Raw genomic sequence first — 10,951 nt, forward strand, 5'->3', positions numbered from 1 at the left:
TGGGCTGGGGATGGTGGCCAGGCTGTGGATGCCCTGGCTGGGGGTGGGCCCCGGGGGTGCGGCCTGAGGGAAGCAGCAGTGAGGATACCAAGTTCCATGGATGCTTTTATCCTCCACAGTGGGTGGTGGGTGCTCCCTGAGGAGCAGCGGCCGCCAGCGGGGGTGGGGGAGCCCCCTCCATGGCCCTGGCTCCCGGTCAGCCCTCCTGGTCCCATAGCGTCCCTGCCAGCTGGTGGGAGGCTGGCAGCAGTGGCAGGTGGTCCAGGGGGGCCCGGCAGGGGTGGCCCCCGTGGAGCAGGGACAGGCGGTCAGCGTCCTGCAGTGACGCAGGCAGTGGGTGGCCCTGGCTCTCAGGCAGCAGCAGGATGCACAGCAGGGCGAGGACGGCAAAGGACGCAAAGACTACGTGGTGCAGGAAGAAGCCGTGCCGGCCGTGCAGGTCGGCCAGGGGGGCAGCTGCCTGGCCCAGGAAGCCAGCCCCCAGCACGAGGCCCAGCCCGGCCCCCCTATGGGAGAGGGTGCCATGGGGGGCTTGCCAGGGATGCCCTGGGACAGGGGGGCAAGGCTGGGGGCTCCAGGAAGAGCAAACTTTAAAGTGTGTGTGGAAAAAAGTTCTCCTCCCCCACCTGGAAATCAGAAACCTGCTTTTCCCTGGGATCTCTGCTCCTCTGCTCCCCTGCTCCCCTCTGTGACTAGTGTCCCCCAGGCCACCTGGGTGTGCTGGGCCAAGCTGGGAAGGGGGCTGGCCCGGCAGCCAGCAGCTTACCTGATGACGGTGGGGAGCACCTCTGCCGCTAAGAGGCTACTGAGTGCAGACATGGCCTGGGAGGCCAGGAGGCCCAGGACAGAGAGGGACACCACAGTCCAGCCTGGCAAGTCTGGGGACAAGGAGAAGGCTCCCACGCTGCCCAGGGGCCTAGTCTCCCAGCCCTACACTGCACCCTGTGCTGGGGGGACAGGGGTCAGGCATTCAGCTGCCACCGACCTGAACCAGACCCTTATATGGAGCCCCTTCCGGAGGAGCCTCTGGGCACTTTAACTCTTTGGGTGTCAGTTTCTCCAGCTTCACAGTGGGGACATGAATGGGGTAAGAAGCACAGTTTTATCCCAGCACTCTGTGCCTCTCTTGGGGGCCCAGGAAGGGGCCGATCCCAGGACCCGTCCCCCGCCCCCACCAGTCAGACCTCCGCAGCCTGCAGGGCCCCACACTCACACTGGGTCCCAGCAAGGAGCAGCAGGGATGCCAGGCCCATGACCAGGGTGCCCAGCAATAGGACCGGGCATCGCCCCCAGCGGTCCCCCATGAGCAGCAGCAACAAGGTGGCTACAGCCTCCAGGCCAGCGCCCAGGAAGTAGGGCTGGTAGAAGGCGGGCTCCCTCGGGGTCAGGCTGTGCAGGAAGCTGGCTCTGATGCCCCCACAGATCAGCCTGAGAGGGAGGGGGAGGGAGGGCAGAGTGATGGCCCAACCAGGACAGGGGACTCCAGAGACCAAAGACCCACCCTGGAAGGAAGGCTCAGACACCGTCAGCCCACCCACCCATGCCCTCCCGTCCTCACGAACTGAAGCCCAGGATGAGTCCATCTCTCCAGGCGACACAGGTGTGCCAGAGCTCCAGGATGGAGTGGTACTGGGGCTGAGGGCTCCCTGCACCCAGCATGTCCAGTTCTGTGGCTCCGGGGACAGGAAGGAGCTCATATGAGGGGCTGACCCTCCTCCAGGACCCAGGTCTCCCCTCTCCTGGCTGGAGCCTTACCTGTAGCCAGGGAGCTCTCCTCCTCCGGGCTGTCCTCGGGGTCCTCACCCCCAGCTTCTGCCAAATGCCACAGGATCCTCCTGGCTCGGGCTGGCTGTCCTGTGGCCAGCAGCCAGCAGGGAGACTCAGGGAACAGGGCTGGGAACCTGCAAGTGTGGGGTGAAGATGCTCATGGGTCCTCTGTGCAAGGACGGCAGGGGCCAGGGATCAGTGCCCCCTCCCAGGACCCAGGGGGTGAGGACAAGCCATGGCTCTCCTGCCCCATACCCACATGCCGGTGCTGTACAAAGTTGCACGGGGAAGTGTTACTGAACTACCTACCACCATACTCACCCCCAAAAGAGCAGCAAGAGTCCCGTTACCAGGGCGCTCAGCCCCTGCAGAAGGCGCCAGTCCTGTGCGAGCAGGGCTAGGCCCGGCAGCAGCAGAGTGCCCAGCACCGAGAAGAGGCCAGCTGCCGCGGAGAGTACCAGGCGGTTGGGGGGGTCACACAGCTCCAAGCCTGGGCAGAAACAGCCTGAGACCGAGGCCCCTCGGGAGAGCCGCCCTGTCCAGGGCTGTGGGGGACTAGTCCCTAACCTATGGTGTCTGAGGCCAACCCCAGGTACTGCCTCCTCCAGTGACCGGAAATCCCGGTCGACAGCAGAGCTCCCAGAACAGAGTGCCCCTCCCGCCCTCTCAAGAAGGGCCCTCAGTGAGTGCCAGAGGGGCCTCCCACACCACCTGACTGGCCCTGCAGCTGTGCTGAGGAGGAGGCCTGGCCCGAGGAGCTGGCCCCAGAAGCACCCTGTGGTACTCACGAGCCACGTAGAGGGCAAGGGAAAAGCCTGCCAAGCCCCCCGCCCCGTGCAGCAGCCTCAGAGCCAGCAGGGCAGGAAAGCTGGCAGCCAGGGCCTCACTGACCCCCAGGCCCGTGGCCAGCACCAGGGAGGCCACGAACACAGGCCGACGTCCAAACCTGGGGCAGCAGGGGACACGTGCGGATGAGGTCAGGACAGCTCGGGGATCTACCCAGACCCTGGAGCCTTGACAGGAGCGCGGCTGGGCAGGACTCACCAGTCACAGCCCGTGCCCAGCAGGACGCAGCCCAGCAGCCAGCCTAGGAGGTGGCTCATCTGCTCCAGTGGTACCTTCCAGCCATCCTCACACACGAGGTTCCACTGTGGGGGACGCCAGTCACCTGTTGGCTGAGGAGGACCACCCTCCCCTTGCTGCAGTTCCCAGAATGTCAGGCTACCAGGGCTGGATAGGTCAAGTCCTCTCTGGAGACGGGGGAACTGAGGCATGGGGGAAGGACTTGCTCAAGGTCACATGGCATATTCTTCTGATGCTGCGATGTGAACAAGTGCTGGTCTGAGCCCCCAGAGGGGGTGACAGGGGTCTCAGGACACCCCATGGAGACCCAAGTCTGCTATTTCTCTGCATAGGGTCCCACTCCCGCACAGGTGACACCTGAGTGGTCTAAGCTGTGCCCAGGGCCTCCCGGCCTTGCCCCCACCTCACTCCTTCAAGAATGACTCCCAGAGGAAGCTGCAGGGCTGTGCTCACCTGCTTTTCCTGAGGCGCCTGATCTCAGTTGTGCACTTCCCCATCCTCCCTTCCTGGTTTCTGCGCCTTCTCCCCAAATCTAACATATTGTCTTAAACGCTACTAGGTCAGAGTATGTTTACGTTAAAAACCGAATGCTTGTGAAAGCTGGTGGCATGCTGACGAATCAGTCCTCCAACAAGAGGGCAGGTGCAGAGACAATGGGATGGAGGAAAAGCACCCCAACCAGTTTCAGGGCTCTGGGCAGGGATGCAGCAACCCTGTGCACCCTGGGTCAGTCAGGCTGTGGGGCAGAGGCCAGGAAGGGGCAGAGCCGGCAGGTCCAGCCCAAGGGCACAATGAGAGGGAGAGGGGCCTGCGAGGTTCCAACGGCCCCCTCCCCATCTCTTCCCACCCAGACCCCTGCGTGCCCCTCGGTTACCCCTCAGGTGGAAGGTCTGCTTTTCCCAAATGGATCTCTACTGGCTACCTTGCCTCAAAGCCCTGTCTCAGGAGCCGACACCTACACCCGACACCTACATAGCCCAAAGCCAGAGCTTACTCAAGAGGTCGGCGGCACTGAAGTGGTGGCCCTATCGGCTCATACCTTCCGCGGAACTCCTCTTCCTGCCCGCCCTGGCAGTCCTCGGGCAGTAGGCTCTGCCCTTAGGCCTGGGGCCGCCCTACCTGGGCCTTTGCCACATCCTCTGACCCCCAAGCACGAGCCCAGCAGAGAGCCCCCAGCCCCAGCGCAGGGGAGCAGGGGGGCGGGGGAGGGGCGCGCTCGCGCGTCGGGGTTGCACCTGGGTCACGGGGCTCCGCAGTAGGCCGGCGGCGGGCAGCGCGTAGTGCCAGCCGCGCGTGCAGGGCCGGGTCCCGTTGGGGTAGCGCAGCAGCAGGCAGGGGCTCAGGGCGCCCGAGGGGCCCAGGCGGGGGACACTGGCGGCCAGCAGCGCGGGTCCGCGGAGGGCGCGCAGCGCGGGGGGCAGCAGCGCGAGGTCCGGCCGGCAGTGGTGGGCGGGCGGCGCGGTGAGCAGCGGCTCCGAGCCCAGCGCCAGCCCCAGGGCCACGCACGGCAGCCACGAGGCGGCGGCCAGCACACGCCGGGCCCGGCCGGAGCGCGCCACCAGGGGCTCCCGCTCCACGGGCGTCCGTGCGCTCGGCCGACCTGGGTCAGCGTGGGAAGGGCGCGGGGGCGGGGCCTGGGAGGCAGGGTAGGGGCGGGGCGGGGCGGGGCCGGGCGGGGCGGGCCGGAGGAGGCCCACGGCAACCTCGTCCAGGCCGCGGGGGTGGCGGAGGTGGCGGAGGTGGCGGAGGTGGCGTCCAGCGCGGCCAGGTGGACGCCGGGAGTGGCCCTGGGGCGTGGCCGGCGGGGCTTCTCCGTGCGGGGGCCGGGGCGGGGGCGGGGCTTGGGGCAGAAGGGGCGGGGCCCTCGTGCGGGGGCGTGGCCGGGGCGTCCTCGTGCGGGGGGCGTGGCCGGGGCGCGGCCGGGGGGCGTCCTCGTGCGGGGGGCGTGGCCGGGGCGCGGCCGGCTGGGCGCTCAGGTGTGCTGCCGGGCGAGGGCCGGGGGTCGCGGGGGCGGAGTGTGCTGTGGGGAAGGTGTGGGCTGGCTCGGGAGGCTCTGGTGGCGGCGGGGTTCTCCTATGCAGACTCCAGGAAAGGGGCGTTGACCTTCGCGTCTGGGTGTGGCTGGGGGACAGGTGACGTTCACGGGACGCCGGGGTTCCCCGGCCCATTTCTGAGTTTTGCGAAGACACCCTTCGGGGCACCGTTCCGTGTGTCGGAGCGTCCCTGGCTTTACAGACGTTCCTGGTGATGCGAAGCTCACAGTGTTCTGGTTGCCGCGGGGGACAAGTCCCCGTCTGCCCCTCAGGGGCGCCTGCAGAGCGGGCCCTCGGGCTGGGACTCCGGCCCTGGTCGGGGGCAGGGAGTGCCGCGTGCGTCACCCCTGCAGGTGCTCCCAGCCCGGTGCAGGTGTGCTCCACTTGGTGCAGGTGCACCCGTCGCTGCCGCGTGCGCTCGTTTCAGCGCTCCTGGCACCGCCTTCTGGTGTGCCCCGCCCCCTGCAGGTGTGCCCGTCGGTGCAGGTGTGCCGGCCAGAGTGACTCCTCCAGGAGTTATTTGCATTCTCGCCGCCGCCTATCGCGGGGCTACAGCCCTCCGGGTTTCGGGTGAGGCGTCCCCCTGTGTTCTCCATCTGCGGCTCCCCAGCGGCGGCTGCTATGGACCATCTCCTGTGCTTACTGGCCCCGGATCCCTCTTTGGAGAAATGATGCTGCAGATCCCATACCTACTTTTACCTGCGTTGCTTGCCTTTTTTGTTGCTGATTTTTAAAGTATTCTATACATATTCTGTTTTATCGGATATATCGGATTTATCGGTTTTATCAGATTTAGGATTTTTATCGGATATAGGATTTACAAATATTTAAATATTTCCTTTAATCCTGTACGTTGCCATTTTACTTTCTTATTGCGTCCTTTGATGCAAAAAAAAAAAAAAAGTGAAGTTCAATTTTTTCTTCATGCTCATACTTTTGGCGTCATGTAAGAAACTATTACTAAAATCAAGATTATGAATATTTGCTTCTGTCTTCTAAGCATTTTACAATTTCAGTTCTTAGATTTAGAGTTTTGATCCAATTTAATTTTTGTCTATGGTGTTTTTTGAAAGATTATATTTATTTATTCATGAGAGACAGAGGGGGGGGTGGCAGAGACACAGGCAGAGACAGAGAGAAACAGGCTCCATGCAGGGAGCCTGATGTGGGACTCGATCCTGGGACCCCAGGATCATGTCCTGAGCAGAAGGTAGACACTCAACTGCTGAGCCACCCAGACATCCCTGCCTGTGGTGTTAGATGAGAGTCCAGCCTCATTGTTTTGCATGTGGACACTTAGCTTGCCCAGCATCATTGGTTGGAACGCTTGTTCTTTCCCTACTGAACTGTGTGGGCATCCTTGAAGACACCACTTGTATGGTTATTGTCTGGACTCCCCATCCTATTCATAGGTCTGTTTGTTTGTCCTCATGCCAGTGCCTCACTCTCTTGATAACTGTAGCTTTGTAATATGTACAGTGTGAGTCCTCCAACTCTGTTTCTTTTCATGATTGTTTTATTTGGGAAAACTAGCAATTCCATATGAATTTTACAATCACTTTTTCTGTTTTTGTCCAAAAGGTCATGGGATATTGGTAGCGTTTTGCATTGAATCTATAGAATGCTTTGGGGATATTTGGAAATACTGCCATCTTAGCAATATTCAGTCTCCTCTTCCTTGAACACCAAATGTCTTTCCATTTATTTTATTTTATTTTATTTTTTTTATGATAGTCACAGAGAGAGACAGAGGGAGAGAGAGAGAGACACAGGCAGAGGGAGAAGCAGGCTCCATGCACCGGGAGCCCGACGTGGGATTCAATCCCAGGTCTCCAGGATCGCGCCCTGGGCCAAAGGCAGGCGCCAAACCGCTGCGCCACCCAGGGATTCCTGTCTTTCCATTTATTGAGGTCATCTTTAATTTCTCTCAGAAGTGTTCTGTGGTTTTGGGTATACAAGCCTTGTAGTTCCCTGAGTATATTTATTTCTAAAGTATTTTATTCTTTTTGATACTATTGTACATGAAATTATTTTATGTTTCCTTTTCAGATTGTTCATTGCTAGTGTGTAGAAATACAAGTGATTTTTAGAATACTGATGTTATATGCTACAATTGTGCCGAATTTCTCCCTTCCTCCCTCCCTCCCTTCCTTCCTCTCTTCCTCCCTTCCTCCCTTCCTTCCTTTCCTCCCTTCATGCCAGCATGAAGCCCAACAAGGGGCCTGAACTCTGGACCCTGAGATCATGACCTGAGCAGAAATCAAGAGTCAGATGTTTAACCAACTGACCACCCAGGTGCCCCTGAATTTCTTTATTAGCACTGATGTTGTGTTTGTGGATTTTTAAAGGATTTTCTACATATAAGTGTTACCTACAATTAAGATACTTTTATTTCTTTTTCTTCCTATTGCTCCAGCCAGCACTTCTGGTATAATATTGAACAGAGGTGGTGAAAATGAGCATCCTTGTCTTTTTCTGATTTTAGGAGAGCGTTCTTTCACTACTGAGGATGATATTAGCTTTGGGTTTTTCCAAAGTGACCTTTATTATTTTGAGATATTTTCTTTCCATATTTAGTTTCGGTGTTTTTATCATGAAATGAAATGATGTTGAATTTTTTCCTTTCTTCTAGTAATGTGGCATATTACGTTAATTTTTGTATATTGAACCATCCTTGTATTCCTGGGTTAAATCCCACATGATCATGATGTCTAATCATTTTAATATGTTGCTGGATTGTATTTGTTAATATTTTCTTGAGAATATTTGCATCTATATTTTTAAGATACTAGTTTATCTTTTTTTTTTTTCTTGTGATGTCTTTGTCTGACTTTGTTATTGGGATTATGCTGGCCTCACAGAATGAATTACAGGGTGTTCTTTCCTGTCATGTGGGAGAGTTTGGGATGGATTGATGCTAGTTCTTTAATATTTGGTAGAATTTATCTACAAAGACATCTGGTCCTGGGCTTTCCTTTTGTGGGATGTTGATATTGTTTATTACTGACTCAATCTCTTATTATAGGGTATGTTTAGATTTTCTATTTCTTCTTGGGTCAGTTTCAGTAATTGTATGTTTCTAGGACTTTGTCCATTTTGTAGGATTTCTAGTATGTTTGCATTTAATTGTTCACAGTAATGTCTTATTTTTTATTTCTGTAAAATCCAGTAATGTTTTTATTCATATCCAATTTTAGTAATATGAATCTTCTTTTTTTTGTAGCCTATATAAAGAATTGTCCAACCAGCTTGTTTTGTTGATTCTCTATTTTTTTTTTTATTTCATTTCTCTCCTCTTTCAACCTTAAAAGTAAAACTGCCCGTTATTTTACCAGCAAAGATGGCTTTATTCTGGAGTAGGAGAGACTTGCAATCCAAGACAAGCAAGCTAGGGCAAAGCCTTCCCCAGATCTGGGAACAGAGCATTGGAGGCTCTTCCTTGAGGAAAGGATTGGAGGAGCTGTTGTAAACTGACAGTCCATTGGAGGAAAATGGGAGGTAGAAGTGTCGTGGCTTCTCATTGGCTGAGCTGTTGCTGGAGGAGGGGGAAGCCTCCTTCCTCCAGTTAGGGTAGTAAAGTGGGAGCCACAGGCAAGGCGCGAGTGTCCTGCTGGGTGTTGAGAGCGCCCCCTGCCGGCAGACTCCACTGTAGACTAGGGTTTCCTTTTATTAATTCCCACAGCCGTCAAATCTTTATTTCTTCACATCTACTGGCTTTGGGGTTAGTTAGTTGGCTCTTCTTTTCTTGTTCCTTAAGGTGTAAAGTGAGGTTGTTGATTTGTTTTATGCAGTAGGCAATTATAGCTATAAATTTCCCCCACGCTGCATTTGTTGCATCCTGTAACTGTTTTTCTACAGTCTTCAAGTATTTTAAAAATGTATCTTGTGATTTATTTTTTTGGCTCACTGGTTATTTAAAAGTGTCCTCTGTCACATGCGCGTGTTTGGATTTTCCACTTTGCTTCCTGTTACTATTTCTAGCTTCATTTCATTGCGGTCAGAGAAGATTTATATTATTTCAGTCTTAAACTTATGGGGGCTTGTCGTGTGGCCTGACACGTGGTCTGTCCTTGAGAATGTTCCCCGTGCACTTGAGAAGATGTGAATTCTGCTGCTGTTGGGTGAGATGTTCTGTAGATGTCTGTGAGAGCTGGTTAGCTTATGGCATTCTAGCCCTTTACGTCCTTAACGAATTTCTATCTAGTTGCTCAACCCATTACGGAAACGGGGAAGCAGAATTCCCCGCCACTGTTGTTGAACTGCCTGCTTCTCCCGTTCTGTTGGGTTTTGGTTCATCTATTTTGGGGGTTCTGCTGTTTGGTGTTTATATATTTATAATTGTTATATCTCCTTGATGGGCTGACCTTTTAAGATTAATATAAATGTCTTCCTTTGATTCTTGTGACAGTTTTTAAATTATATTCTATTTTGTCTGATGCTTGTATAAGCACCCTGGTTCTCTTTTGGATTTACTTCTACTGCTTATTTTCAGTCCCAGATGTTTGTTCTTGTTCCTCAGCTCCTCCATTACTGTCTGTCTTTTAAAATATTTTATCTTGAGGTGCCTGGGTGGTCTAGTCGGCGAAGTGTCTGCCTTGGGCTCAGGTCATCATCCTGGGGTCCTGGGATCGAGCTCCTTGTGGGGCTCCCTGCTCAGCGGGAAACCTGCTCCTCCCTCTCACTCTGCCCTTCCTCACCACTCATGCTTGCTCACTCAAATAAACAAAATCTTTAAAAATATATACTCTCTTAATTCCCTTCTTATTTCTATTTCTCTGTGTTTTTGGTTACTTTTTTGTGGTTACCTCAGGGATTGCAGTTAACATCTTATGATGACCGAGGCTGGACATAGAACATACTAGTATGAATAATATCCATGAGGTTCCAAAGTATACAAGCACTTGTCCTACATGCGTCTGTGTCTCCTTTATATTATCGTACAGTGTATGTCTGTATCTTGTGTGGTCTTAACATAGATTTGTAATGATTTCATACATTTACTTATGAGATACTGTAGGAAAAGAAGAGTTAAGACCACACAGAATAGACGTGCCTGGGTGGCTCAGTTACTTAAGTGTCTGACTCTTAATTTCAACTCAGATCATGATCTCAGGGTTGTGGGATTGAGCCCCGAGTTGGGCAAGGAGCCTGGCTGGGATTCTGTCTCCCTCTAGCTGCCCCCTCTTTCCATCTCAAATAGATAGATAGATAGATAAAATTTCACCCTTTTTAAAAAGATTTGTTTATTTATTCATGAGAGACATAGAGAGAGAGAGAGGCAGACACACAGAGGGAGAAGCAGGCTCCCCTCAGGGAGCCTGATGGGGGATTCGATCCTGGAATTGGGATCACGCCTGGAGCCAAAGGCAGATGCCCAACTGCTGAGCCACCCAAGCATCCCAAAATTTCCCCTTAATGAGATGTATTTTCCTATTTCTTGCTGTTTTATAATTTTGTTTGTTGAGAAGTGGAACTCTGGAAATCATATTTACTTATTTTTGAAGGATTGCTTTTTTTTTTTTTTTTTAAGAGGGAGCATAGGGGAAGGAGGGGCAGAGGGAGAGGGAGAGAGGTCTTAGGCAGCTCCACGCCCACTGTGGAGTCTGACATGAGGCTTGATCCCACGACCCTGAGATCATGACCTGAGCCAAAATCAAGAGTCGATGTTTCACCGACGGAGCCTCCCAGGAGTCCTTAAGGACTGTTAAATCTTGAAAGCTGGATTTACTCATTTGTGATTTCTGCCAAGTGTGTATGTATTCCTTGTTTTTGTGTAGCCGCTACAGTTGCTATTACCTCTGCAGTCAGCCAGTGACCTGACAAAGGTCCCCTTCATCGTCCGGCTCCCCAAAAGGGGGGGTTGGGGGGAGACTACCACCAATAGAAAACAAATGCTACCTCTTTAAATCTCCAGAAAGCCACCTCAGCCCATGGAGTGTTAAAACATGACTGCTATCCTTTTTTCTGGCCCTTTAGTGATCAAAAATAGTGACTAGCAATCTGAACACAGGACCCCTGGATTCAGAGATAAGGGTCCTTGGTGCACCCTCTTGTCCAGCAAGCCCCCA

At 54.0% G+C, this 10,951-nt stretch overlaps 1 protein-coding gene across 3 annotated transcripts; it reads right to left on the reverse strand.

Annotated features, from left to right (window-relative positions):
• Positions 1-92: 92 nt before the first annotated feature.
• On the reverse strand, positions 93-4,058 carry SLC22A31 (solute carrier family 22 member 31). Of its 3 annotated transcripts, none has more exons than XM_077891156.1 (8): positions 2,812-4,058; positions 2,556-2,713; positions 2,089-2,257; positions 1,756-1,901; positions 1,559-1,673; positions 1,214-1,428; positions 767-878; positions 93-506 (listed from the first exon to the last, which is right to left on the reverse strand). In XM_077891156.1, exons 1-8 carry the CDS (start codon positions 3,039-3,041, stop codon positions 197-199), a joined length of 1,455 nt encoding a protein of 484 aa, XP_077747282.1. In that variant the 5' UTR covers positions 3,042-4,058; the 3' UTR covers positions 93-196. The 3 variants fall into 3 exon arrangements, with proteins under 3 accessions (XP_077747282.1, XP_077747284.1, XP_077747283.1); XM_077891158.1 differs by having other exon boundaries at positions 2,089-2,209; positions 2,812-4,057; XM_077891157.1 differs by having other exon boundaries at positions 1,559-1,667; positions 2,812-4,057.
• Positions 4,059-10,951: the final 6,893 nt, after the last annotated feature.

This window comes from Canis aureus, chromosome 3 (assembly GCF_053574225.1).
Source record: "Canis aureus isolate CA01 chromosome 3, VMU_Caureus_v.1.0, whole genome shotgun sequence".
Classification (NCBI taxonomy): Eukaryota; Metazoa; Chordata; class Mammalia; order Carnivora; family Canidae; genus Canis; species Canis aureus.